At 46.4% G+C, this 27,042-nt stretch overlaps 1 protein-coding gene across 1 annotated transcript in view; it reads right to left on the bottom strand.

The window, feature by feature from the left end:
• Positions 1 to 347: 347 nt before the first annotated feature.
• The window catches only part of MAL2 (mal, T cell differentiation protein 2), a 67,855-nt gene continuing 41,160 nt past the window's right edge, over positions 348 to 27,042 (bottom strand). Inside the window, exons 3-4 of the mRNA XM_040433056.1 lie at positions 17,884 to 18,033; positions 348 to 740 (exon numbers count right to left, since the gene is read on the bottom strand). Of these exons, the coding sequence (XP_040288990.1) occupies positions 669 to 740; positions 17,884 to 18,033 (222 nt within the window). The 3' untranslated portion in view covers positions 348 to 668. The remainder of the gene's footprint in view (positions 741 to 17,883; positions 18,034 to 27,042) is intronic.

Here is a 27,042-nt window from a genome sequence, read left to right as displayed (position 1 = left end):
CCCATATGTAGAGAGTGCCCCTTCCATCTCTTTCTCTTCATATTGTGCAACACAGGCCTAGGGTGAGGCCTATAGAGGTGAGCACCTCGTAGCCGATTAGTGGGTGTAGCCGCTGTTTTCCATTTTTTGAATGGTAGTACACAGTTGTCAATGTATTCCTAACTGTTCAGGAGGAATAATTGATGACCGGAACAGTGCAGAGTTATGAAAAAGATGCTTCTAGATGTGTTCATTCCCAGGGAATACTAAAACAGACAAGCCAGGAGTGGTGTCATGTCCCATTTAAATGGTACCAAACATATAGAATTTAGTTCAAAGCAACGTCCCAGCAGTTTTAGATTTCATTTTCACATTTTCAATGATAAATGGCCTTTGAATTTTCTTTTTATTGCAAAACTCCCATACAAACATATCCAAGAGCATCACATCCTAATACAGGAACAGACGTCCGCCTGGGATTCTATTATATTACAATGTACAGTATCTGCACTCCTGTAGGCACATATACAGGTGGTTAAGGGGCAGTCTCTTCAGGCTGATATGTTTCTGAGGCCAGGCTCTTCCCGGGTGACACTTGTAAGAAGCCCGTGCACTAGAGAACACATTCCTGCTCTTTTATCTGCTATCAGATTCCAGCGGGTCTGTCTGGTTCAGCTTGTTTCAGGATGTTATTGTCTCCACCTACGGAATCCCAGCGCCATGCTGCACCCATAGCAAACGGTGGCGGCGAAAGCGAAAATCTGGGGAAAGAAATAAGAAAAATTTTCATGAGTAAATATTTTTTTTCTTGAAATTTGCGTGCAGTGGTTTTAGGTTTTGACTAAACAAATTTCACAATCGGGGTTAGATAAATAGAGTTATAGGGGTCATCCCCATGTTCTATGACGTATTCACACTGCCCGTTCCGGCACATTTTAGGTGGAAATTTGTGAAAACCGTGACATACACCGTGTGTGGATATACCATTATAAATATCATAAAGGGACGGCATTCGGGGTAGTCCTTTATTAGCTAGATTAGGAGGCATTCAATCGCGGGTTGCCAAGTAGCTGTCATGGCAGCTGGTGGCCTTCTGAAGGCCCCGAGCCTTTATTCCACCCCGCTTCTGTTAGGATTAGGAAGTAATATCATGCCTGTGAAGATCCCTATACACTGTAGTATAGGGTAAAGTATAAAGTATTACAATGCAAAGGAGAAGTGATAGGTTCAAGTCCCCTAAGGGGATGAAAAAAAGAAAATGTGTAAAACGGTTGAATAAAGATTTGGGGGCTGGGGTCCTGGGTCCAACATTTGCATGGAGTTTGTATGTTCTCCTCGTGTTTGCGTGGGTTTCCTCCAGGTACTCCGGTTTCCTCCCGCACTCCAAAGACCTACTGATAGGGACCTTAGATTGTGAGCCCCATTGGGGACAGCTCAATCCTAATGTCTGTAAAGCGCAGCGGGATATGTCAGCGCTATATAAGTGTGTATAATAATAATAATAATAATAATCTAAATATATTAAAAAAAGATAAACATAATTGGTACAGCTGCGTCCCAAAATGTTTAAAATATCATGTTATTTATTATGCGCGGTGAAAGCAGTTTAATAAAAAAACTAATTCCAGAATTTCTTTTTGTTGCCTTTCCTCCCTGAAACAAACGTGTACATGCTTTACATCACATTTATGTGTTTTAGACACTTCTTGTGCTTCCAACAACACAAGATTGTGCCTTAGTGGGAAAGAGGCATAGCCTAGATTAGTGAACGGAGTTGTTCCTTACAATGCGCCAAAAACTGCAGCAAAGTTTTGACACCAACCAGCAATTTGGGTATAGTTCAAAAAAGTGTCTAAATATACACAAAATTTACCACCCAGCATGAGCCACTTTGATTCTGGCACGTTCTTAGACTGTCTGGTCTAAATTTACACTGTCCAGATATCAGAGAGGGTTAGTAAATCCTGAAATAGTAAATACCAAGTCATTTTGCTTGGAGCGTTCTTTTAAATGGAATTTGTCATAAATAAATGACATTTTATGCAGTGAGCCCGCAGGGACAGAGCTGCCAGAAGGGGAGTGGTAGTTTTGGCGCTGCTAGGAGTGGTGGTGATTGATGGTGGCTAAAGTCACTCCAATGCTCCCTGGGGCCGTGCAGTGAATGGACACCCTCCCCGACCCTTTGGGGCTCCTGTCTGGTGTTAGGTGGGTTGCCTTTGATATTAGACAGATGGATGCAAGGCACGAGGACAAATGCAGGTTCAGGTGAGTGGATGATGGTGTCAATGACAAGTTAAATATATTACAGGTGTTACAGTTTTCACTCTGGTCAGTAGGCCTGATAATAGGCCAACACTTCCTTTTCTGTAGAGGAGGATTTCGCCGACTTTTTTCTACTCAGTCTTTCAATCAACGGTCATGGACCCCACCAGTGAACAAATACTATTGCACAGCCCCAGACACAACACAGAGCAGCATCCATATTACCCTCTAACAGCACCAAAAACCATTGTGCAACATAACATACCTCCCCAGCATCACCAAAACATACCCCAGTGCAACACAAAATACCTCCCCAAAAGCACCAAATACCTCAGTGCAGCACCACTGTCCCATTTTCCCCTGCTCCCACTGGCAGCAGTATTGTCCCCTTACCAACACTCCCCTACTAGCAGCAACATTGTCTCCCTTTCCACCTGCCTCCTATCAGCAGCAGCAGCATTGTCCCTCTTTTCACTAATCGCCTTCCTTTCCTACCACCCCAGAAGCAACACTGAACCCTTTCACGCCTCTTTCCAACTGGCAGCAGCATTGTTCCCCTAACCACCCCTTTCTAAGGGCAGCAGCATTCTCTCATTTCCCTTTTCTCCTTAATTGGTAACAGCTTTATACCCCCCTCACTGCCACTAGACATACTAGCATTCCCAAACCCGTATTCTCCGTTGGCAGCAAAACTTTCCCCATTCTGAGCCCTCTCAGACTGTTGGCATAATCTCCACAACAGAGGGCATAGATTGTACAATGCTGGAGGTAGGGGGGACAGTATTACCTCCTGTGCAGATTCTCCCTGGAATATTGATTGAAGGACCTGTGACCTCTCATGTGACCCCGATGTCACCATCTGTCCTTCACTCCTTGTACCCAAGGACATTACACTGATATTGAAGATCTGGCATTATCAGTGTAGTTTAAGTTTTAGGGCTCATGCGCACAAACGTATTTTCTTTCCCTGTCTGTTCAGTTTTTTTTTTTTGCGGAACCATTCATTTCAATGGGTCTGCAAAAAAAAAAAAAACGGAAGTTACTCTGTGTGCATTCCGTTTCAGTATGTCCGTATTTCCATTCCCCCCAAAAATAGAGCATGTCCTATTATTGTCCGCATTACGTACAAGGATAGGACTGTTCTATTAGGCGCCAGCTGTTCCAAAAAATACGAAATGCACACGGATGTCATCCGTATTTTTTGCGGTATGCAAAATACATACGGTTGTGTGCATGAGCCCTTCGAGTGCCTGCTTTGTGTCACTGCTCACCAATTAATGAGCCTCACGCTTTGAGAAGTCCTAGTATAGAGATCAATTTTCACCAGTCATCTCATTATCAGAGGCTGGATTACAATTACAGGTAACATGTATACATCGATAACACAGGATCCACCATTTAAAACAGGTAATGGTCACACTCACAGCTCAGATCCTCCTCCTCCCTGCACAATGACCTTTGTACAGGTCACAGGCTATGTCCACAAAACTCTCCCACAGAAGTCAATGAGTCATCTACAGACTAAAGGTTCCTATGTCCATGTGACTGCTGGCAAGATGGCTGCCCCGATTAATCTTATAATTAGAAAATAAATATTATATATATATATATATATATATATATATATATACACTGCTCAAAAAAATAAAGGGAACACTTAAACAACACAATGTAACTCCAAGTCAATCACACTTCTGTGAAATCAAACTGTCCACTTAGGAAGCAACACTGAGTGACAATCAATTTCACATGCTGTTGTGCAAATGGGATAGACAACAGGTGGAAATTATAGGCAATTAGCAAGACACCCCCAATAAAGGAGTGGTTCTGCAGGTGGTGAACACAGACCACTTCTCAGTTCCTATGCTTCCTGGCTGATGTTTTGGTCACTTTTGAATGCTGGTGGTGCTTTCACTCTAGTGGTAGCATGAGACGGAGTCTACAACCCACACAAGTGGCACATCAATGCGAGCTGTAGCAAGAAGGTTTGCTGTGTCTGTCAGCGTAGTGTCCAGAGCATGGAGGCGCTACCAGGAGACAGGCCAGTACATCAGGAGACGTGGAGGAGGCCGTAGGAGGGCAACAACCCAGCAGCAGGACCGCTACCTCCGCCTTTGTGCAAGGAGGAACAGGAGGAGCACTGCCAGAGCCCTGCAAAATGACCTCCAGCAGGCCACAAATGTGCATGTGTCTGCTCAAACGGTCAGAAACACACTCCATGAGGGTGATATGAGGGCCCGACGTCCACAGGTGGGGGTTGTGCTTACAGCCCAACACCGTGCAGGACGTTTGGCATTTGCCAGAGAACACCAAGATTGGCAAATTCGCCACTGGTGCCCTGTGCTCTTCACAAATGAGCACACGTGAAAGACGTGACAGAGTCTGGAGATGCCGTGGAGAACGTTCTGCTGCCTGCAACATCCTCCAGCATGACCGGTTTGGCATTGGGTCAGTAATGGTGTGGGGTGGCATTTATTTGGAGGGCCGCACAGCCCTCCATGTGCTCGCCAGAGGTAGCCTGACTGCCATTAGGTACCGAGATGAGATCCTCAGACCCCTTGTGAGACCATATGCTGGTGCGGTTGGCCCTGGGTTCCTCCTAATGCAAGACAATGCTAGACCTCATGTGGCTGGAGTGTGTCAGCAGTTCCTGCAAGACGAAGGCATTGATGCTATGGACTGGCCCGCCCGTTCCCCAGACCTGAATCCAATTGAGCACATCTGGGACATCATGTCTCGCTCTATCCACGTCTTGCACCACAGACTGTCCAGGAGTTGGCAGATGCTTTAGTCCAGGTCTGGGAGGAGATCCCTCAGGAGACCATCCGCCACCTCATCAGGAGCATGCACAGGCGTTGTAGGGAGGTCATACAGGCACGTGGATGCCACACACATTACTGAGCCTCATTTTGACTTGTTTTAAGGACATTACATCAAAGTTGGATCAGCCTGTAGTGTGTTTTTCCACTTTAATTTTGAGTGTGACTCCAAATCCAGACCTCCATGGGTTGAAAAATTTGATTTCCATTTTTTTTATTTTTGTGTGATTTTGTTGTCAGCACATTCAACTATGTAAAGAACAAAGTATTTCAGAAGAATATTTAACTCAGATCTAGGATGCGTTATTTTTGTGTTCCCTTTATTTTTTTGAGCAGTGTATATATATATATATATATATATATATATATATATATATATATATACATATACAGTACAGACCAAAAGTTTGGACACACCTTCTCATTCAAAGAGTTTTCTTTATTTTCATGACTATGAAGGCATCAAAACTATGAATTAACACATGTGGAATTATATACATAACAAACAAGTGTGAAACAACTGAAAATATGTCATATTCTAGGTTCTTCAAAGTAGCCACCTTTTGCTTTGATTACTGCTTTGCACACTCTTGGCATTCTCTTGATGAGCTTCAAGAGGTAGTCACTTGAAATGGTCTTCCAACAGTCTTGAAGGAGTTCCCAGAGATGCTTAGCACTTGTTGGCCCTTTTGCCTTCACTTTGCGGTCCAGCTCACCCCAAACCATCTCGATTGGGTTCAGGTCCGGTGACTGTGGAGGCCAGGTCATCTGGCGCAGCACCCCATCACTATCCTTCATGGTCAAATAGCCCTTACTTTCAAAGTTTTCCCAATTTTTCGGCTGACTGACTGACCTTCATTTCTTAAAGTAATGATGGCCACTCGTTTTTCTTTACTTAGCTGCTTTTTTCTTGCCATAATACAAATTCTAACAGTCTATTCAGTAGGACTATCAGCTGTGTATCCACCTGACTTCTCCTCAACGCAACTGATGGTCCCAACCCCATTTATAAGGCAAGAAATCCCACTTATTAAACCTGACAGGGCACACCTGTGAAGTGAAAACCATTTCAGGGGACTACCTCTTGAAGCTCATCAAGAGAATGCCAAGAGTGTGCAAAGCAGTAATCAAAGCAAAAGGTGGCTACTTTGAAGAACCTAGAATATGACATATTTTCAGTTGTTTCACACTTGTTTGTTATGTATATAATTCCACATGTGTTAATTCATAGTTTTGATGCCTTCAGTGTGAATCTACAATTTTCATAGTCATGAAAATAAAGAAAACTCTTTGAATGAGAAGGTGTGTCCAAACTTTTGGTCTGTACTGTATATATATATATATATATATATATATATATATATATATATATATACACACACACACACTCATTGTCCAAAAAATAAAATAATGCACCCAGACACACTTAAAGGGGTTTTGCCCAGTTGACAAACGTTGCGAATAGTAGTAGAATAGTCATTTCAACGAGCTGCCCGCCATCTAGTCTGTTCTGAACTAGCTGTTAGGAGATATTGGGAGGGTGCATGCAGGGCCGGTGTCATAACCCGGCATCCCCGGGCAAGTGCCGGGGCCCAATACTCCTGGGGGGGCCCACTGAGCTGCTATGAGCACTTCCATCAATACAGATGGGAGCTCTCACTGCTGTCAATTCACATACGCAGTACCCCTCTGGTGGGCCCCCTGAGCTGCAGAGACTCAGGACACGCCCCCTCTACACAGGACAGTGTACAGTGCTGCCTGAGGAGAGAGACCGAGAGAGACCGCAGGGCTGGAGCTGGAGCAGAGAAGTGTGGAGACAGTCTGTGAGTGAGTCTGCACTGTGACTGTCTCTTGTCTGTGGGACAGAAGGAAAGGGGGGGACACTGCTGCTTCATTCTATTTAGTTATGTTACTGTTTTATTAAGCTGATTGCCTCCATGACACCGGCCCCCCCCCCCCCCCCCCATATCCTGTCCTATATCACCCTTATGGAGCCCCTGCTGTCTCCTTTCCGCCCTCATGTATCCAGGGCTCCTGTCCCACCCTCCTATCTCCTATTGCTGCCCTGCACAGACCTCCTGCCACTACTTGTATGAATCGCCCTCAGAGCCCCTTCAACCTACTTGCTGTGTCCACCCCTCCTGTCCATCCAGGGCCCCGGGCCCCTGTCTCACTCCTCTGCCTCTCATTATGGTGGCATCTGAACCGCATTCACCATAAGGACCTTCTAACATCACAGGGTCATGTGACTGTGCCCCCCACCCCGTACTGTGCCCCTTTATACCCTGCATTGTGCCCTCCTACCACACCCTGTGCAGTGCCCATAGTCATTCCCTGTACTGTGCCCTCTTATACCCTTTTATCCGGTCACTGTATGGTGGTTTTATCCTTGTATGGCGGTGTTATCACTATATGGCGGTGTTATCACTACATGGCGGTGGTATCCAATAACTGGATGGCCATAACTGTATCCCTTTCTGCCCACACCACTTTTTTTAGACCTGGCATGAGCGGGAAAAGATACAGATTGCGGTGTTAAGGACCTTTGCGCCACAATCTGTGTCAGAAATACGCCTAATATAGACGTATTTCTATATAATAAATGAGCCCCTAATCGTATGATTATTCGGGAGGTGGGGCTAACATCTTTATATTATATAGTTTCTAGTGTATTATACTGTGCCCTTTATTTCCCAGTAGATAATGATCCTTGGGGGCACAGTCCTCATCCCTGAACACCAGGACCAGGTAGCGCTATGTCAGTACATGGCGGCCTCCCCTCTCCGCCACGCTGCTCCGATGTGTACTGGTGCTTATTCTGACACTAGGGCTGGGTTCACATCACATTTTTGCCATCCATTTAATGCATACTGAAAATGTATGCGTTAACTGATGCCTCAGACTGATGCCGTACAGTGGCGTCCGTTCACCATACAGTTCCATGGTAAAAAAACATATACGTTAACGTATGCATTTTTTACTTGACTCTGCAGGATACAAAAACGTGGAGTGCTGCACATGTGTATACATCAAACCGATAGGAAAAACGTAATGTGAACACACATTGGGGGGGAGGGGGGCGTACTAAATTTCGCTGTGGGGCCCAGGCAGTTCTAGCTCCATCACTGCACATCTCCTTCTCTCCTCCAGGCCTGGCTCACTGCTGCAGCGGGCCGGAGGAGAGAAGGAGCGCAGGGAGCTGCGATTAGTGAATGACAGGACCGCCGGCTCCCCTGCAATGATAGGTATGTGAGGGGGCCACTGGGGGGTCATTCATCACACTGTGAGGGTCCCTTACACAGTATAATGACTCCCAGTGCCCCCCATTTAGTATAATGATCCCCATTGACCCTCCATTTAGCATAATGACCACCAGATCCCCCATTAAATATAATAACCCCTCGTGCCCCCTCCATACAGTATAACCCCCAGTGTGGGGGCGACTGGGGGTCATTATTCTGAATGGAGGGTCACTGTGGGGTCATTATACTGTGAGGGCTCTTTACATAGTATAATGACCCCCAGTGTCCCCCATTTAGTATAATGATCACCAATGACCCTCCATTCAGTATAATGACCCCCAGAGCCCCCTCCATACAGTATTCCCCCCGTGTGGGGGCTACTGGGGGTCATTCAGGGCCGGCTCTAGGTTCATGTGGGGAGCTGGGAGCTGCGGTTAGTGAATGACAGGACCACCAGCTCCCCTGCAATGATAGGTATGTGAGGGGGCCACTGGGGGGTCATTCATCACACTGTGAGGGTCCCTTACACAGTATAATGACTCCCAGTGCCCCCCATTTAGTATAATGATCCCCATTGACCCTCCATTTAGCATAATGACCACCAGAGCCCCCATTAAATATAATAACCCCTCGTGCCCCCTCAATACAGTATAACCCCCAGTGTGGGGGCGACTGGGGGTCATTATTCTGAATGGAGGGCCACTGTGGGGTCATTATACTGTGAGGGCCCTTTACATAGTATAATGACCCCCAGTGTCCCCCATTTAGTAATGATCACCAATGACCCTCCATTCAGTATAAATACCCCCAGAGCCCCCTCCATACAGTATTCCCCCAGTGTGGGGGCTACTGGGGGTCATTATTCTAAATGGGGGCGACTGGGGGTTATTATTCTGAATGCAGGGCCACAGGTGGTCATTATACAGTGGGGGGGGGAATTGGGGGTTCATTATACTGTGTGAAGGGCCACTAGTAGTCATTATACTGTATAGGGGCCACTGGGGGTCATTATACCGTGTAGGAGCCACAGGGGGACATGTCAATGTAAAAAAATGCCTCATGGGGGCCCACTGGGATTTATCGCCCAAGGGCCCACATGAACCTGGAGCCGGCCCTGGGTGCATGCATACATAATGAACAGGCTTAGACTGCGCAGACAGGCCATCAGAAGAGAGGACTGTTTGATTTGCCAACAAGCACTAGCAGCTCCCATAGTTTTGTTGTCCACCATCTGGGCACAGGTAGCACCTTCATGACACACCCTTGTCTCTGCCCAGACCATTTTCAGATGCTTTGCAGAAGTTTGGTGTCATCACATGTCCTGTCATTGACAGCCAGCCACTTTCACCTTTGTTTGCAGAGGTGTCGTGCACAAGAAACTTGGACTGCTACAGACTAGAACTGTGTCATCTTTAGCAACAAATCCAGGATCTGTTTGGGATCCCACAATGGTCAAGTTCCAGTATAGAGGCCTCATGGGTGAGCACCTCAATCCTGTCTTTGCTGTGCAGCAACACACTGCCCCAACTGCTGGTGTGATGATCTGGGGGCCACCGCACATGACAGTCGGGAACTCCTAGTAATGAAACAAGGGACACTAACAGCTCGGCGATATGTACAGGATGTCCTGCAGCCTCATGTGTTCCTCTCATGGCAGAGCTCACAACTGGCATTTTTCAGCAGTATACACAGCAAGGGTTTCCCATAAATGTCTCCACCAGATTACAACACTTCCTTGGCTGCCTGGTCTCCAGATTTATCACCAACTGAGTATTTATAGGACCAGCTGGGGTGCCAGCTTCGGCAACCTGAGCTAGAGGCGCCCAACAGGGTACTGCAACCTCCTTTCAATTGTCGTTTTTCCCAATAAACTCCTTTTGCTCTAATATTGTAATCCCATATCTCATCATAACATTCACACATAATAAGCTTCATTCCCTTCCAACAACTCTTTCTTGGTTTGTTATTATTTTGTCAATGGGTGCATATATACAGTACAGACCAAAAGTTTGGACACATGAAGGCATCAAAACTACGAATTAACACATGTGGAATTATATACATAACAAACAAGTGTGAAACAACTGAAAATATGTCATATTCTAGGTTCTTCAAAGTAGCCACCTTTTGCTTTGATTACTGCTTTGCACACTCTTGGCATTCTCTTGATGAGCTTCAAGAGGTAGTCCCCTGAAATGGTTTTCACTTCACAGGTGTGCCCTGTCAGGTTTAATAAGTGGGATTTCTTGCCTTATAAATGGGGTTGGGACCATCAGTTGCGTTGAGGAGAAGTCAGGTGGATACACAGCTGATAGTCCTACTGAATAGACTGTTAGGCCTTTTTCACACGGGCGTTGCGGGAAAATGTGCGGGTGCGTTGCGGGAACACCCGCGATTTTTCCGCACGAGTGCAAAACATTGTAATGCGTTTTGCACCCGCGTGAGAAAAATCGCGCGTGTTTGGTACCCAAACCCGAACTTCTTCACAGAAGTTCGGGCTTGGGATCGGTGTTCTGTAGATTGCTATTATTTTCCCTTATAACCATGTTATAAGGGAAAATAATTCATTCTAAATACAGAATGCATAGTAAACTAGCGCTGGAGGGGTTAAAAAGAAATAAAAAAAAATTTAACTCACCTTAATCCACTTGCTGGCGCTGCCGGCATCTCGTCTGTCTCCTTCTGTGCTGAGCATTCATTCCAGGACCTTTGATGACGTCACTCCGGTCATCACATGATCCATCACCATGGTAAAAGATCATGTGACGTACCATGTGATGACCGGAGTGACGTCATCAAAGGTCCTGTAACTGTATTTAATGCTCACCACAGGTCCTATTCAACAAAGGAGACAGAAGCAGATGCCGGGCTCCGCGATCAAGTGGATTAAGGTGAGTTAAATTATTTTTTATTTTATTTTAACCCCTCCAGCACTGTTTTACTATGCATTCTGTATTCAGAATGCTATTATTTTCCCTTATAACCATGTTATAAGGAAAAATAATAATGATCGGGTCTCCATCCCGATCGTATCCTAGCAACCGTGTGTGAAAATCGCACCGCATCCGCACTTGCTTGCGGATGCTTGCGATTTTCACGCAACCCCATTCACTTCTATGGGGCCTGCGTTGCGTGAAAAACGCACAAAGAGGAGCATGCTGCGATTTTCACGCAATGCACAAGTGATGCGTGAAAATCACCGCTCATGTGAACAGCCCCATAGAAATGAATGGGTCAGTATTCAGTGCGGGTGCAATGCGTTCACCTCCCACATCGCATCTGCGCGGAATACTCGCCCGTGTGAAAGGGGCCTTAGAATTTGTATTATGGAAAGAAAAAAGCAGCTAAGTAAAGAAAAACTAGTGGCCATCATTACTTTAAGAAATGAAGGTCAGTCAGTCAGCCGAAAAATTGGGAAAACTTTGAAAGTAAGGGCTATTTGACCATGAAGGAGAGTGATGGGGTGCTGCGCCAGATGACCTGGCCTCCACAGTCACCGGACCTGAACCCAATCGAGATGGTTTGGGGTGAGCTGGACCGCAAAGTGAAGGCAAAAGGGCCAACAAGTGCTAAGCATCTCTGGGAACTCCTTCAAGACTGTTGGAAGACCATTTCAGGGGACTACCTCTTGAAGTTCATCAAGAGAATGCCAAGAGTGTGCAAAGCAGTAATCAAAGCAAAAGGTGGCTACTTTGAAGAACCTAGAATATGACATATTTTCAGTTGTTTCACACTTGTTTGTTATGTATATAATTCCACATGTGTTAATTCATAGTTTTGATGCCTTCATAGTCATGAAAATAAAGAAAATTCTTTGAATGAGAAGGTGTGTCCAAACTTTTGGTCTGTACTGTATATATATATGATACCTCCCAACTTTAGAAAAGAAGGAAGAGGGCCACTATGTGCGGTGTGCAGCAGAAAATTATTTTTCATTTTTTCATATAACTAAACACCTAATCCCAATCCCATTGCGCCCCCCTCACAGTAATATGCCCAGTTATGTGCCCCCTCACAGTAATATGCCCAGTTATATGCCCCCTCACAGTAATATGCCCAGATATGTGCCCCCTCACAGTAATATGCCCAGATATTTGCCCCCTCACAGTAATATGCCCAGATATGTGTCCCCTCACAGTAGCGATGCCCAGATAGGTGACCCTCACAGTAATATGCCCAGTTGTGCCACCTCACAATAAGCCCAAATGTGCCCCCTCACAATAGTTATGCCCAGATATGTGCGCCCTCACAGTAATATGCTCAGCTGTGCCCCCTTACAGTAGTTATGCCCAGTTGTGCCCCCTCACAGTAATACGCCCAGCTGTGCCCCCTCACAGTAGTTATGCCTAGTTTATGCCTAGTTATGTGCCCCCTCACAATAGTTATACCCATTTATGTGCCCCCTCAAAGTAATATGCCCAGCTGTGCCCCCTCACAGTAATATGCCCACCTGTGCCCCCTCACAGTAATATGCCCAACTGTGCCCCCTCACTGACGTGTCCCACTTGACGTCACCTACGTCGAGCTCACGAGATGCGGTATGGTCACGGGTTACCAAAGCGTGACGTTACGCCCTCCAGAGGAGCAGTTAAGGTCAGCTTGGTACAGTTTACACAGACACCTCCTGTCCACGCAGGCACAGAGAGGCAACAATCTGAGAGAGCCTTTTCACTGCCGCAGTGAAAACAGTGCTGTCTCAGCCCGGGTATCTGCCACCAGCTTTTCGTTTGATATAAGCCTGGTCCGCGGCAGCTTATAACTAGGCCGAAACACGGACGTGGGGATTAGTGATCGAGATACAAGATAGCACAAGATTAAATTATATATTTAATCGCCTTAAGGGCATATATAACACAATATACACAGAGAATATATACAGTGGTCTGAGGTTACAGATACAGGTTATATAGGTACAACAGGGTTAAGCAGAGCAAAAGTCAGTTACCGGGTAAGATGAAAGTTCCTTTGGGTTGTGAGGTGTTCTTTGCTGTAGTCACATGAAGGGCAGTGATCTCAACTAGTACCTGGGTCCCCCTAAACACATTACAGGATGTGACCCTTCTTTAGAGAAAGACGCCGCCCGCTGGCTTGCATGGGCTTATGACCTGTAGCCGGCCACTCCCCTCCCCACTATGGGTAGGGTCCACCCCTCCTACTCTGGTGCTGGCAGCAAATGACCCAAAAAAAACCTTAGGGCTCATAGCCCCCAGACCAGAATGTCGTAGGAAGATGGTTCCGGGCCCAATTGATCTGCCTGGGTTCCGGCTACAACTAGAGTCCAAGCATGGTACTGTTATTTGGTTTCTGTGGGGAAATATGGATATCTCCCTTCCCTGGCATCCCCCATCAAACAAAGCCCATGGGCATGTTCACCGTGGCCACTGGGACACAAATATGTATCCGGTTTGTGCCTGGGATGGCCGGGCGATTCATAATTCCTTATGAAATGTAGGTGCCAACATGTCTGGGAGGTATCATTGATCCTGGCAAGGGCTGATACCTCCTGCTGGGTTTTTTTCCTGTAGGATCCGTGCTGTCTGACTGGAGGTGTGAAATGTAACTACATGTTGCCTGCTAGGAGTTTTCTGCTATCTGGCTGTGGCTTTGAAGCAGGGCCTCCCTGTGGAGCTTGATTTCCTCTTCCATCTTTCAGCAAATGGTGGGTGTGAGGACATGGCTGACAGTAAATATTAATACATGTTCCTCACAATGCCCATCTGTGCCCCCACACTGTAATATGCCCAGCTGTGCCCCCTCACAGTAATATGCCCATTTGTGCTCCTCATTGTAATATGCCCAGCTGTGCCCCCTCACTGTAATATGCCCAGTTGTGCCTCCTCACTATAATATGCCCAGTTGTGCCCCCTCACAGTAATATGCTCAGTTGTGCCTCCTCACTATAATATGCCCAGTTGTGCCCCCTCACTGTAATATGCCCAGTTGTGCCCCCTCACTGTAATATGCCCAGTTGTGCCCCCTCACTGTAATATGCCCAGTAAAGTGCCCCCTTCACAGGCAGTAAAATAAAACCCCCCAAAAAAAACTCTACATACTACCGCCGGCCCCGCCCCCTGCCCAGACTTGCAGTGTAGAGCGCCGGCAGGGGGAATGATGGAACAGGGAGCTGATGGATGACTTTTGCTTCATCATTACAGGCAGCTGTCTCTGAGTCCTATGGAAGCAGGAACAACTGCTACAAAGCGGGACATTGCTCCTACTGAAACCTGTGACTGTCCCGCCGGATCCGGGACGGTTGGGAGGTATGATATATATATATATATATATATATATATATATATAGACACAGTATATTACATTACATTCAGGATTTTAACATGAATTGCCCAGACACTTTACAATGTCAAGATTTTCCCAAGGAACCTTTAAAGGGTACATGCTGATGTAACTTGGGCATCAAGAGTCCTGTAATTGCACTACAAATACTCAGATGCAATGAAACCTTATCTGCAACATTCCGTAGCCACATTCCAGCACTGAGCATAAAATACTTCACACAACAGTGCCGGCTCTTGTACTTCAAGAGAACAACGTCAGACGAGAAAAATGTACACTGAATAAATCACAGGATCAGAAAATCAATACATAATTACTGCAAAGAGCAAGAAGGATTTGTAGACACAAAACACGTTTGTTTCTAACTTTTAGAGTAAATCCACAAAGTATCGATGACTACCTGGTATAAATTACAGGCATTATTACACTGAACAAAAATATAAACGCAACACTTTCGGTTTTGCTCCCATTTTGCATGAGCTCAACTCAAAGATCTGAAACATTTTCTACATACACAAAAGACTCATTACTCTCAAATATTGTTCACAAATCTGTCTAAATCTGTGTTAGTGAGCACTTCTCCTTTGCCGAGATAATCCATCCCACCTCACAGGTGTGGCATATCAAGGTGCTGATTAGACTATGAATATTGCACAGGTGTGCCTTAGACTTCCCACAATAAAAGGCCACTCTGAAATGTGCAGTTTGATCACACAGCACAATGCCACAGATGTCGCACCATTTGAGGGAGTGTACAATTGGCATGCCGCCTGCAGGAATGTCTACCAGAGCTGTTGCCTGTGCAATGAATGTTCATTTCTCTGCCATAAGCCGTCTCCAGAGAATTTGGCAGTACATCCAACCGACCTCACAACTGCAGACCACATGTAACCACACCAGCCCAGGACCTCCACATCCAGCATGTTCACCTCCATGATCGTCTGAGACCAGCCACCCGAACAGCTGCAGCAACTATCGGTTTGCATAACCAAAGAATTTGTCGTCCTCATCGGGGTCTGGACCTGACTGCAGTTTGTCGTCGTAACAGACTTGAGTGGGCAAATGCTCACATTTGATGGCGTCTGGCACGTTGGAGAAGCGTTCTGTTCACGGATGAGTCCCGGTTTTCACTGTTCAGGGCAGATGGCAGACAGCGTGTGTGGCGTTGTGTGGGTGAGCGATTTGCTGACGTCAACGTTGTGGATCGAGTGGCCCATGGTCGCGGTGGGGTTATGGTATGGGCAGGCGTATGTTATGGACAACGAACACAGGTACATTTTATTGATGGCATTTTGAATGCACAGAGATACCGTGAAGAGATCCTGAGGCCCATTGTTGTGCCATTCATCCATGACCATCACCTCATGTTGCAGCATGATAATGCACGACCCCATATTGCAAGGATCTGTACACAATTCCTGGAAGCTGAAAACATCCCAGTTCTTGCATGGCCAGCATACTCACCGGACATGTCACCCATTGAGCATGTTTGGGATGCTCTGGATCGGCGTATACGACAGCGTGTTCCAGTTCCTGGCAATATTCTGCAACTTCGCACAGCTATTGAAGAGGAGTCGGCCAACAGTCCACAGACCACAATCAACAACCTGATCAACTCTATGCGATGGAGATGTGTTGTACTGTGTGAGGCAAATGGTGGCCGCACCAGATACTGACTGGTTTTCTGACCTCCCCCAGTAAGGCAAAACTGTGAACATTTCAGAGTGGTCTTTTATTGTGGGTAGTCTAAGGCACACCTGTGCAATATCCATGCTGTCTAATCAGCACCTTGATATGCCACACCTGTGAGGTGGGACGGATTATCTCTGTAAAGGAGAAGTGCTCACTAACACAGATTTAGACAGATTTGTGAACAATATTTGAGAGTAATGGGTCTTTTGTGTATGTAAAAAATGTTTCAGATCTTTGAGTTCAGCTCATGCAAAATGGGAGTAAAACCGAAAGTGTTGCGTTTATATTTTGTTCAGTGTAAATGACTTTACCCATAAGTCCACTTCCCATAGGTAGTGACTTAGGCCTGTTTCGTACTGCCGTTAGGAGTTCCGGCAGAGAATAGCCTGCCAGAGTACTCTGGATCCGGCGCTGCTAGATGTTACTGGAATGCCCACTGGACCTATTGACTATAATGGGGTCTTGCGGAGGTCCAGCCTTTACCCTGCTGGACAAAAACCGCTGTGTGGTTGTAGAGGACTACTCCGGGGCTTTGACTAAATTCCACCTTTCAGACAACCTGTGGACGAAAGATCATTTCACCACTACTTACCATTTCGTTGCACCACAATCTGGGCTGTGCTAACGACTGTCTGACCTTCTGCCAACTCTTCCGCTGAGGTCTTGACCGAATCTGCCCCTGTCCTGTGCCTTCCCATTCAGCTGCATGTACATTATGACACAGGAGCTGATTCAGTCAAGACATTAAGAGGCGATCCTAAAGGCAGTCATGTGTGCACTGCCCAGATTGTGGAATCGCAGAATGGTAAGTAGTGGTAAAACGATCCTCCTTACATGGGTTGTCTGAAAGCTAGAATTTACTCAAAGCCCCAGATAAACCCTTCAAAGTGTTTCTTTGGGGGGATTTAGGTTAGAGGAGTTGTCTAGATGGATAAAAATTTTGAGATATGGTGCAGAATGGATTAAAAATAACTAAAAGAAGCATTACTCATCCCATCGTTGCCCCACTATTCTGACACTAATCAGACTCCCGTTGGTCTCCACCTCCTGGTCCTGGCTCAATGCACAGAAAATGTCAGGAGATGCCTATCCAGCCGGTCACTGGCCATGGCAGTTACCAATCTCAGCCAGTATTCGGTTGAGCAGGCATCTTCAGGGTGTCAAGCCAGGACCAGGTATTGAAAACCAGTCAACACCTGGTAAGTGTTAAAACAGCACTGACGAGGAGGATCAGTGAGGTGAGTAATGCTTTTTTTCTTTTAACCTGATGCAGGTTTGGAAGGAGTGAATTTCAAAGGAGGAGAAGGCGCATCTGTCCTTTATATCTTTCTTTCCTTTTATGATCCACACCTGATTTTTCACTTCCAAAGCTGCATCCAGAAACCTGAGCACGTGGCCGTACCCTATCAGTTTGGAGTCCAGACTTTTAGCCAACAAAACAAGTTTGTACAGCAAAAGGAATGCTGCTTAATGCATAATGTTTTTGCCACCTAAATCTGACGGCAACCCCAATGGACCTGCTGATTCGGCCACATAGTGCAGATGTGAACAGTGCCTATGGCATCGGCATGTCAATTCATCATTCAATATCATACCGTTGCTGCGACGTTCAGCCCCATCTTGTGGCTATCGAGTTTGATAACAGTCGAGTTTCCCTTCTCTAGATTTGATAGGGCACACACAGCCGCTTCCAGAACAAAGGCCCCAAAATAAAATACAAAGACAAAGAAGTGGAAAGCAAGGTCCTGAAAAAAAGAACAAAAAATATAATTAGTCTTATCTTATGGAAAATAACAAGCCTATGAGCTTAAAGGGATTCTGTCACCAGGATTAACAATATGTAGATATTTATATGTGCACATTAGTCTTCATGCAGTGTTTACAATGATCCCTCTGTTTATGCTCTGTGTGCCTTATATTCTTATAAAAAACGATCTTATTCATATGTAAATCACCTCTGTCAGGAGCCCAAGGGGTTGTCCCACGATCTCCTGGAGCCCAGCCGCGCCCATCGATCCAGAACCTGCACCGCCTACTACTTAATTTATTCACTGCACTATCCCTGACGTCATGTAATCTCTGCTCCGTAGTCTCGCGCAGGTGCAGTGGCCACTGTAGTCTGCGCCCGTGCGGACTACTGGCACTGGCTTCCACTTGTCCACTACGCATGCGCCGTCTCCCTGCGCACCCAGATTGGACCGGAAAAGACTCTCTCTGTGCAAGGCAGTCCTAGGCGGAGGAATCTTCTGGCAGCAAGCGCGAGACTACGGAGCAGAGATTACATGACGTCAGGATAGTGCAGTGAATAAATTAAGTAGTAGGCAGTGCCGGGCTCCGGATCGATGGGCGCGGCTGGGCTCCAGGAGATCGTGGGACAACCTCTTGGGCTCCTGACAGAGGTGATTTACATATGAATAAGATCGCTTTTTATAAGAATATAACACACACAGAGCATAAACAGAGGGATCATTTTAAACACTGCATGAAGACTAATGGGCACATATAAATATCTACATATCGCTAATCCTGGTGACAGAATCCCTTTAATAAATATCACTTAACCAAAAATGTGAATGGTGGCCAATAGTCTGTGAGACATCTACCCATTCTTAAAAGGGTGGTGAAAAAATGCCTTGTTTTTTGGCAAACCAACCCACTTAGCTGGACCTGTAAAGGAAAGCTGACTTACCTTCTTCCAAGCACCCTGTTCCTTCTCCTCCAGGCCTGAGATGCTCCGTTGATGCAATGACGCAAGGGTATCAGATTTCCACGATGATCAGTAATTGGCTGCGAAAAATGTCAAACTGGATGTTGACATAGCGGGAGTCCAACAAAGCATTGCAGACCTGGAGGAGAAGGAGCGGGCCACCGGGAAGCAGCTGTCATCTTTCCTTTACAGGTCCGGCCAAATGGCGGGTATGCCAAACTCACTAACCATGCCCCTCCGCCCCACACAACCCCTTTAAAGGGAATCCGTCACCAGGAAATTCACTGTTAAACCAGGCACCTTTTAAGGCTAGCTCAGCTGAATGTTAACCTTTCAAATAGTGATCTTTTGCTAAATTCTGGAGCAAACTACTTTTAATCCATATGTAAGTGAGCAGTTAAGTGCACCAATAGTGGACCCAAGAAACTCTGTACACCTCTGCTCCTCCTGCTTCCTCTGCCAGACCTCCCCTACTCTTCTTAATTTACAGGGCAAGGCAAGAATACTATGCAGGATGCAAGATAAAGAGGAGTCAGGAGGAGCACTGGTGCAAAGAGAGGCTTGGGCCCACCCATTGTGCACTTAACTGCTAATTTGCATATGGATTCAAATTACTTTTTATCCAGAATAAACCCCGCCGGTCAGCTGTTAGTGGTGCTCAGGCGAGTGCTGCCGCCTCTTATTTGGGCCTGTCAAACATATCCATCGGTCATATGCCCTTCCTGCTATTCAATATGTATGCAGCATTGTGCTTGAAAAGCGCTCTGCGGCCCCTTCGAATAGCTGATCATCAGGGTGTTGAGAATTGGACGCCACCGATCAGATATTGATAGACTATTTTGAGGATAAGTCATCAAAAGTCGTGGAAACCCCCCTCAAGCACGCCATTGAGTTTCATAGGCACCATGTAATGCTACATATGCCCTATGGTGACGCAGCATGGAAAACGCCTTTAAGTATTATTTTGCTATTGTAATAATAGGCATTAAAGAGAACATGTTAGGTTGAACTTGGTGTCTGAGCTGAAGACAGCATGTTGTAGAGCAAGCGGAGCTGAGCAGTTTGATATATAGTTTTATGGGAAAATATTTAGTATAACTTGTAATTTACTTATTTATATTTGTGCTCATTCTGGGCTTCGAAGTCCAGGAGGCGGTCCTATCAGTGATTGACAGCCTTCCCTTTATAAGGAGGTAGTCCTATCAGTGATTGACAGCCTTCCCTCTATGAGAAGGCGGTCCTATCAGTGACTGACAGCCTTCCCTCTATGAGAAGGCGGTCCTATCAGTGATTGACATCCTTCCCTCTATGAGGAGGCGGTCCTATCAGTGACTGACAGCCTTCCCTCTATGAGGAGGTGGTCCTATCAGTGATTGACAGCCTTCCCTCTATGAGGAGGAGGTCCTATCAGTGACTGACAGCCTTCCCTCTATGAGGAGGTGGTCCTATCAGTGATTGACAGCCTTCCCTCTATGAGGAGGCGGTCCTATCAGTGACTGACAGCCTTCCCTCTATGAGAAGGCGGTCCTATCAGTGATTGACAGCCTTCCCTCTATGAGGAGACGGTCCTATCAGTGACTGAAGGCCTTCCCTCTATGAGGAGGCGGTCCTATCAGTGACTGACAGCCTTCCCTCTATGAGGAGGCGGTCCTATCAGTGACTGACAGCCTTCCCTCTATGAGGAGGCAGTCCTATCAGTGACTGACAGCCTTCCCTCTATGAGGAGGTGTCCTATCAGTGACTGACAGCCTTCCCTCTATGAGAAGGAGGTCCTATCAGTGATTGACAGCCTTCCCTCTATGAGAAGGAGTCCTAACAGTGATTGACATCCTTCCCTCTATGAGAAGGAGGTCCTATCAGTGATTGACAGCCTTCCCTCTATGAGAAGGAGGTCCTATCAGTGATTGACAGCCTTCACTCTATGAGGAGGTGGTCCTATCAGTGATTGACAGCCTTCCCTCTATGAGGAGGCGGTCCTATCAGTGATTAAGAGCTATCTATGTATACACAGTCATAGAGAGAAGGCTGTCACTCACTGATAGGACCGTCTCCTCGACTTCAAAGGAACAGGAATTTAAATGAATGGCATACAGGAATTAATCGAATCTCTCCCCATAAAACTATATATCAATCTCCTCAGCTTGTCTGCAGATTATTTCACCTTTTCATGGTCACAGGTTCCCCTTAATGTCATTCTAAGTTGTTGGAAGAGTTGGACCAGACTCATAGATTTCTATATGGAGATCTGGCTGCCTGGTGTGACCATTCTGACAAACGATGTGTGTGGCTAACATGTCATAAAATACGGTATATCTTTTATATATGTAATTATAAATGAAAAATAGTTTTAAAAAGTCCCACAATGAAAGTAATAATACACCTTAGTGAGTCCAAAAACTGTAAGTCATAAGGTGGTTCCACGATTGTGAATCCTCACATACACACCCATCTCCTAACTGCTCTCCAAAACCCGTACAACGAAACAACACCCAAGAACTGAGTCAGCCCTACAACACTGTTCGTGGAAAGGGCATCATGTCATACGTTTACTGCAGACCAACAATCCAGTTTCGGTGAGGTTTATTAAAATTCGAACATGTGAATTAAAGATCACTCAGCTTGATGATAGGTTCAGATGTATGAAACCGTCTTGTACGAAGCACTCGAGGTTGAACAACGTACATTCCAAGTCCAAGGTACAATGACCAGTGGCCGACCAGGAACTTGACTAGAATCTTTCACTCCAAATGTGGAGCAAGGACCTTATGAACACCTTATTGTCCGGACTGGAGATCCCAGCTGACAGGATCCCACACAGATCTGTCATCTTGGATTGTAGGAGCCCCAGTGCTTACTCTACCATTATGGGCTCCGGCGACAGGGGTTGCAGCCAATAGCAGGCCGCGACGAGGACAAGCCTCCCAAGCATCGTAGGTGACGCGAGGGAGGCTCATCCCCATCGCGGCCTGCTATTGGCTGCCCAATCCCCCCAATCCAGGGAGATGCAGTGGCAGCCTTGCCGGCATCAGAAGCGACGCAGGTGCCAGGAAGCATTATAAGTCTTGGATAACCCCTTTAATTGTAGAGCTCTAGTCTGGGAGCTGAATTAATTTCATGTGTCTGGTTAGCTTCTTAATGAGTGTCTGAGGTATTAATTCATTTTGGGGTCTGATGTAAATTAATGTAGGGGTCCAAGTCTAGTTTCCCGCTAACAGATAATAATGTTTTTGTGAAATCTAAATCTAAAAATGAAGACCAACAATATAAAGTAGTAAGTGTTAAGGAGGACCTCTCACTTCTCCTGACATGTATGTTTTAGTAACTATATACATTTCCCATGTAATAATAATTCTGGAGCCTCTTTTCTTATGACTACTGTATTTTGTGCCATTCCTTTATAAATGAATTACCAGCAGTTTGCAAAAAAGGTCCAGATGAGTGACACTAGTTGGGGGGGGGTGTCCTTGGCAGCACTGCGTGGATAGTGTCAGTCTCTGCAGGGACACACCCTCAACTGGTAACAACCATCTTGACCTTCATTGCAAACTGCTGATAATACATTCAGAACTTACACAGCAGGAATGATAAAGTAAAGGCTCCGGTCCCCTTTAAGAGAGAACCCACAGGGTAGAATATCTTGTACGTGCGAAACCATCAATGCCACAGAACAGACACTCATACCCACAGAAAGCGACCTAGCAGCCAGGCTGCAGCATGGCACACAGGAGTCTGGCGGCCGGAACTGAGCAGATGCTGGGTGAGTGATGCGGCGCACGCCCCAGATAACGGGATGACAAGAGGTCTGTCCCAGGTATACCAAAAAATGTTTAGATTTTTAAATAACATTTTCTTACATTTAAAATGTTTTATGTAATCCGTGTATTATATATTCATATGTAGAATATTAACTTTTGTAAACTTTGGTCAGATGTCACCCGCCTCTCACAAGACGGTGTAATCTAGGCTCATCATGTAATAAAGTCACAAATGAAATCTGTGACTGAAAACCCTTAGTACATAAATAACCTCAACCCACTGATGACCAAGTCTCAGCTGATGCTTCTCTCCAGAACATCCGACACATAGTCATAAATGTGGTGGCAATATATCATGTGATGGCCGTGATATCATGATATAAAGGCTCTCGTGATATTTCAAGTGAGGTAAGTCCACGGCTTTCAGAACTCCCCTTCATTTCAACGGAGAGTGTCCGTTCAGGTGCAGCCACCACCACGTTGATGGATAGCTCCATTCCTGGAACTGGTGGCCATTGTACGGGATTTTCTGTACTGGAGGGAGAGCAATGTAATAGGTGTAAGAGCAACAAAGCAATAAGGCAGCATGCACACAGCTGCATTATGGATGCAAGACTGCTATGGGCTCAGGCAGGATATTAGGCTCTTGTTCACACATCTGCAGTCTTGATGGAAAGCATAAAGCTGAGTGATGGAAACTGTGGCTGAGAATGACAAACCCCAAGTCAACAGGGTCCGTTGGGTGCCATTGGTGTCCGATGTGTGAAAGGTCTTGCAGAGTGTTGTGGCTTCCATTATAATGGTAGTGTGAACACAGTCTGATATATGCAGTACATATCAATTAGAAGAAATAAATTGTGGGATGGTTGCTTATGGTGATGTTCACACACACAGAGGGCCTACAGGTCCTATAGGGGCTTCCTGTGCTTCTGACCCTGTCAATGTGTTATATGTGGGCACTTTAAACTGTCTTATTTAAAGGGGTTGTCTGGGATTAAAATGTTATTATTTTTTTTTTTTTAAATATACTCACTATTAACAGCTGATTAAAGTTCCCCCCATATGTTTTTAGGTATTTTCGCCACTTCTGCAGGGCTCCGACGGTCCCCCACGCATTGTTTACATCTATGTTTATCTTTGCCTAGCTTCCTGCCGCACTGCCCTGTGGGTCCCAGCGCAGCGCGGCATCACGTGGTTACAGCTGACTATCATCTCCGCCGTAACTCCGCCCCCTCATTGATATTCCGCCTCCTTCATTCATTAGAAAGTGCCATGCCCGGTGACCGGACTGGAGGGGCGTGGCTTAGCACAATGTCTTCCAGCCTAGTCACCGCCCCTCCCTGCGATCTGCATAATTACTGAGGCTGATGGTGACGTCACCGGGCTCCCTGCGAAGCAGAAGAAGAGGCTTCGCTCTGCAGCAAGGGACCCGGTACGTCACTGACTATGAGAAAATAGGCACTTCCGGCTGAGAATTTACGATATGAAAACGGGGCATCAGACATGTGTGGCAAAGATAGGACAGGCATGTGTGTAATATTTGTGTCACTGTTGTACACTTAGAACATTGTCCCCAATCCCGGACAACCCCTTTAATTTATTTACATGTAAATTGTAATTCCTAATACCAGGCTGGAAGAGTTATTGCACCTATTCGCCCCTAGGTGGTGCTGGCAGCACTTACATATATATAGTCTGGGGTTAGCTAATAAAGTAGTTTTTTTTTAGAAAGGAAGTAGAGTTGAGAGAGAGGAGAAGGAAGCAAGTGTATGGAGGAGCAGAACAGTCCTAGTCCACAATGTAGCTGCCTTTTCATCCTCTGGGTCCTGATCAAGCCTGGAGAGGATCAACACAGTATTTACAGCAGCACAGACAAGTAAGTCTAGTGGAGATTAGAGCTAAGATTAGCCAATGGACTTCACAAGCAACAGTGACCTGGAGAGACTTAAAGGGGTTGTCCAGGTCCAGGGCTGAACACGGACATACCCATCATTTCACCCAGGCAGACCCCCTGATGTTAGCATCGGAGCAGTTGATGCTCCCTTGCCCTGCACTGGATAGCGCAGGGTAAGGGCTCTTTTATTTACAATAACACAGCAGTGTGTTCGGTGACGTCACCGGCTCTGATAGGCGGACTTTAGCGATGCCCTAGCCGTTTGACAGGCTAGGTCAGCGCTAAAGCCCGCCCATCAGTGTCGGTGACGTCATCGGGCTTACTGCTGGGAGGAAGCCTCCGCCTGGCAGCCCTAAGGAGAGCCCGGTACGTCACCGGAACTCCAGAAAATGCCTTTGCCCTGAGCGATTCAGCGCGGGGCAAAGGAGAGCATCGGAGCATAAACTGCTCCGATGCTCAAGTAAGGGGGGCTGCCTGGGTGAAAATGAGGTTATGTCCGGGTTCAGCTCTGAACCCGGATCCGTCTTCAAAATGCGTTCAGTGTTACTATGGCAGCCAGGACGCTATTAAAGTCCTGGTTGCCATAGTAGTAGTGGGGAGCGGGGGAGCAGTATACTTACAGTCCGTGCAGCTCCCGGGGCGCTCCAGAATGACGTCAGAGCGCCCCATGCGCATGGATGACGTGTCCATGTGATCACGTCATCCATGCGCGTGGGGCGCCCTGACGTCACTCTGGAGCGCCCGGGGAGCCGCACGGGTGGTAAGTATACTGCTCCCCCGCTCCCCACTACACTTTACCATGGCTGCCAGGACTTAAGCGTCTTGGCAGCCATGGTAACCATTCAGAAAAAGCTAAACGTCGGATCCGGCAATGCGCCGAAACGACGTTTAGCTTAAGGCCGGATCCGGATTAATGCCTTTCAATGGGCATTAATCCGGATCCGGCCTTGCAGCAAGTGTTCAGGATTTTTGGCCGGAGCAAAAAGCGCAGCATGCTGCGGTATTTTCTCCGGCCAAAAAACGTTCCGGTCCAGAACTGAAGACATCCTGATGCATCCTGAACGGATTTCTCTCCATTCAGAATGCATTAGGATAAAACTGACGGAACTCTATGCCGGAAGAAAAGAACGCAAGTGTGAAAGAGCCCTTAGTAAAAGTTCTGTTTATTACAATTGACTCCTCATCCGTCCTACCAACTTCATTTGCACCTAATGGTGCTGGCGTCACGAACACAGGGGCCCAGCCACCAAAGCACCCCAAGCATACCCATTACCATCAAGGGCACCTCAACTTCCATTTGGCTGGTGTTCCCTGCAATAGAGAGTGCCCCGGAGGATTTAGTGCTGTCTTCCCCATCACTGCATGCCGGCCCAGGGAGGCTCTGCTAACTGTGAGTACAGACAACTACTACCCCCATCGGCCCACCGTAGCCTCACGTGTCGCCCCTGCAGACCAGGTTGCTGCAAAGTCATCAAACTCTAGGTGTTAGGCCAAAATTCAGGTTTTATCCCCAGGGTTAACTAGCTACAAGCTGTGCCTCCCTAATTACTGTGCATGAAATAAGTCTAGTGAACTAATCGAAATTAGCATGGGCACAGGGCCAGATCCTGGGGTTAAACACACATACAAGACAGGTACCATTGATTACTCAGATTTCAGCCTTTGTTAATCATTATGGTGCAATCCTCTGTGCCAACCAATGGGTGGAACATCAAGTTTTTCTACTTAAAAGCTGCACACTATGTAGACCCAACCAGAATTTCTGCTTCATACAGAACGTGCCCCAACCTGCAACGTGGTTATAAACTGCAAGAACGATCAACTGGAATCCTTATAAAATGAGGGAAAGAATTAACGAGGATGGATCGTTCATATGATGCATACACAGGAAGTGTCAGTAATGTCACCTGTGTACAGTATTTCAAGGGGTTTTCCAGGATTACTATGGTTTATTACAAATATGCGCATCTAGTTGTTTACCTCATGTAAATAAGTTTTTTTCAATTTGGACTCTCCTCCTGTCCCGTTTTCACCATGTAAATGTAGCACTTTCTGTTGCTGTATCCAACCAAACCCATGATGCACTTCTCCAATCTCTGCCACATCTCCAGCACCGCCCCTAACAATGCCCAGCTAGGTTATAGCACCTCCCCCCCAGGAAGTTACATAGACACTCCCCTATTACTGCTTTTAACACCGCCCAGCTTGTTTATAGCTCCTCCCATCCAGTTATTTACATACACTCCCCTAATCACTGCCCCAAACAATTCCCAGCTAGTTTATAGCTCCTCCCACCCAGTTATTTACATAGACACTCCCCTATCACTACCCTGCCCATGGACAGAGCATCACAGGAAATAAGACAGAGCTGGATGGACATGGTCATGTGACCACAGCC

The sequence above is a fragment of the Bufo bufo genome, chromosome 5 (assembly GCF_905171765.1).
Source record: "Bufo bufo chromosome 5, aBufBuf1.1, whole genome shotgun sequence".
Classification (NCBI taxonomy): domain Eukaryota; kingdom Metazoa; phylum Chordata; class Amphibia; order Anura; family Bufonidae; genus Bufo; species Bufo bufo.
The sequence above is the reverse complement of the archived record's forward strand: the minus strand, read 5'-3'. Positions and strand labels throughout refer to the sequence as shown.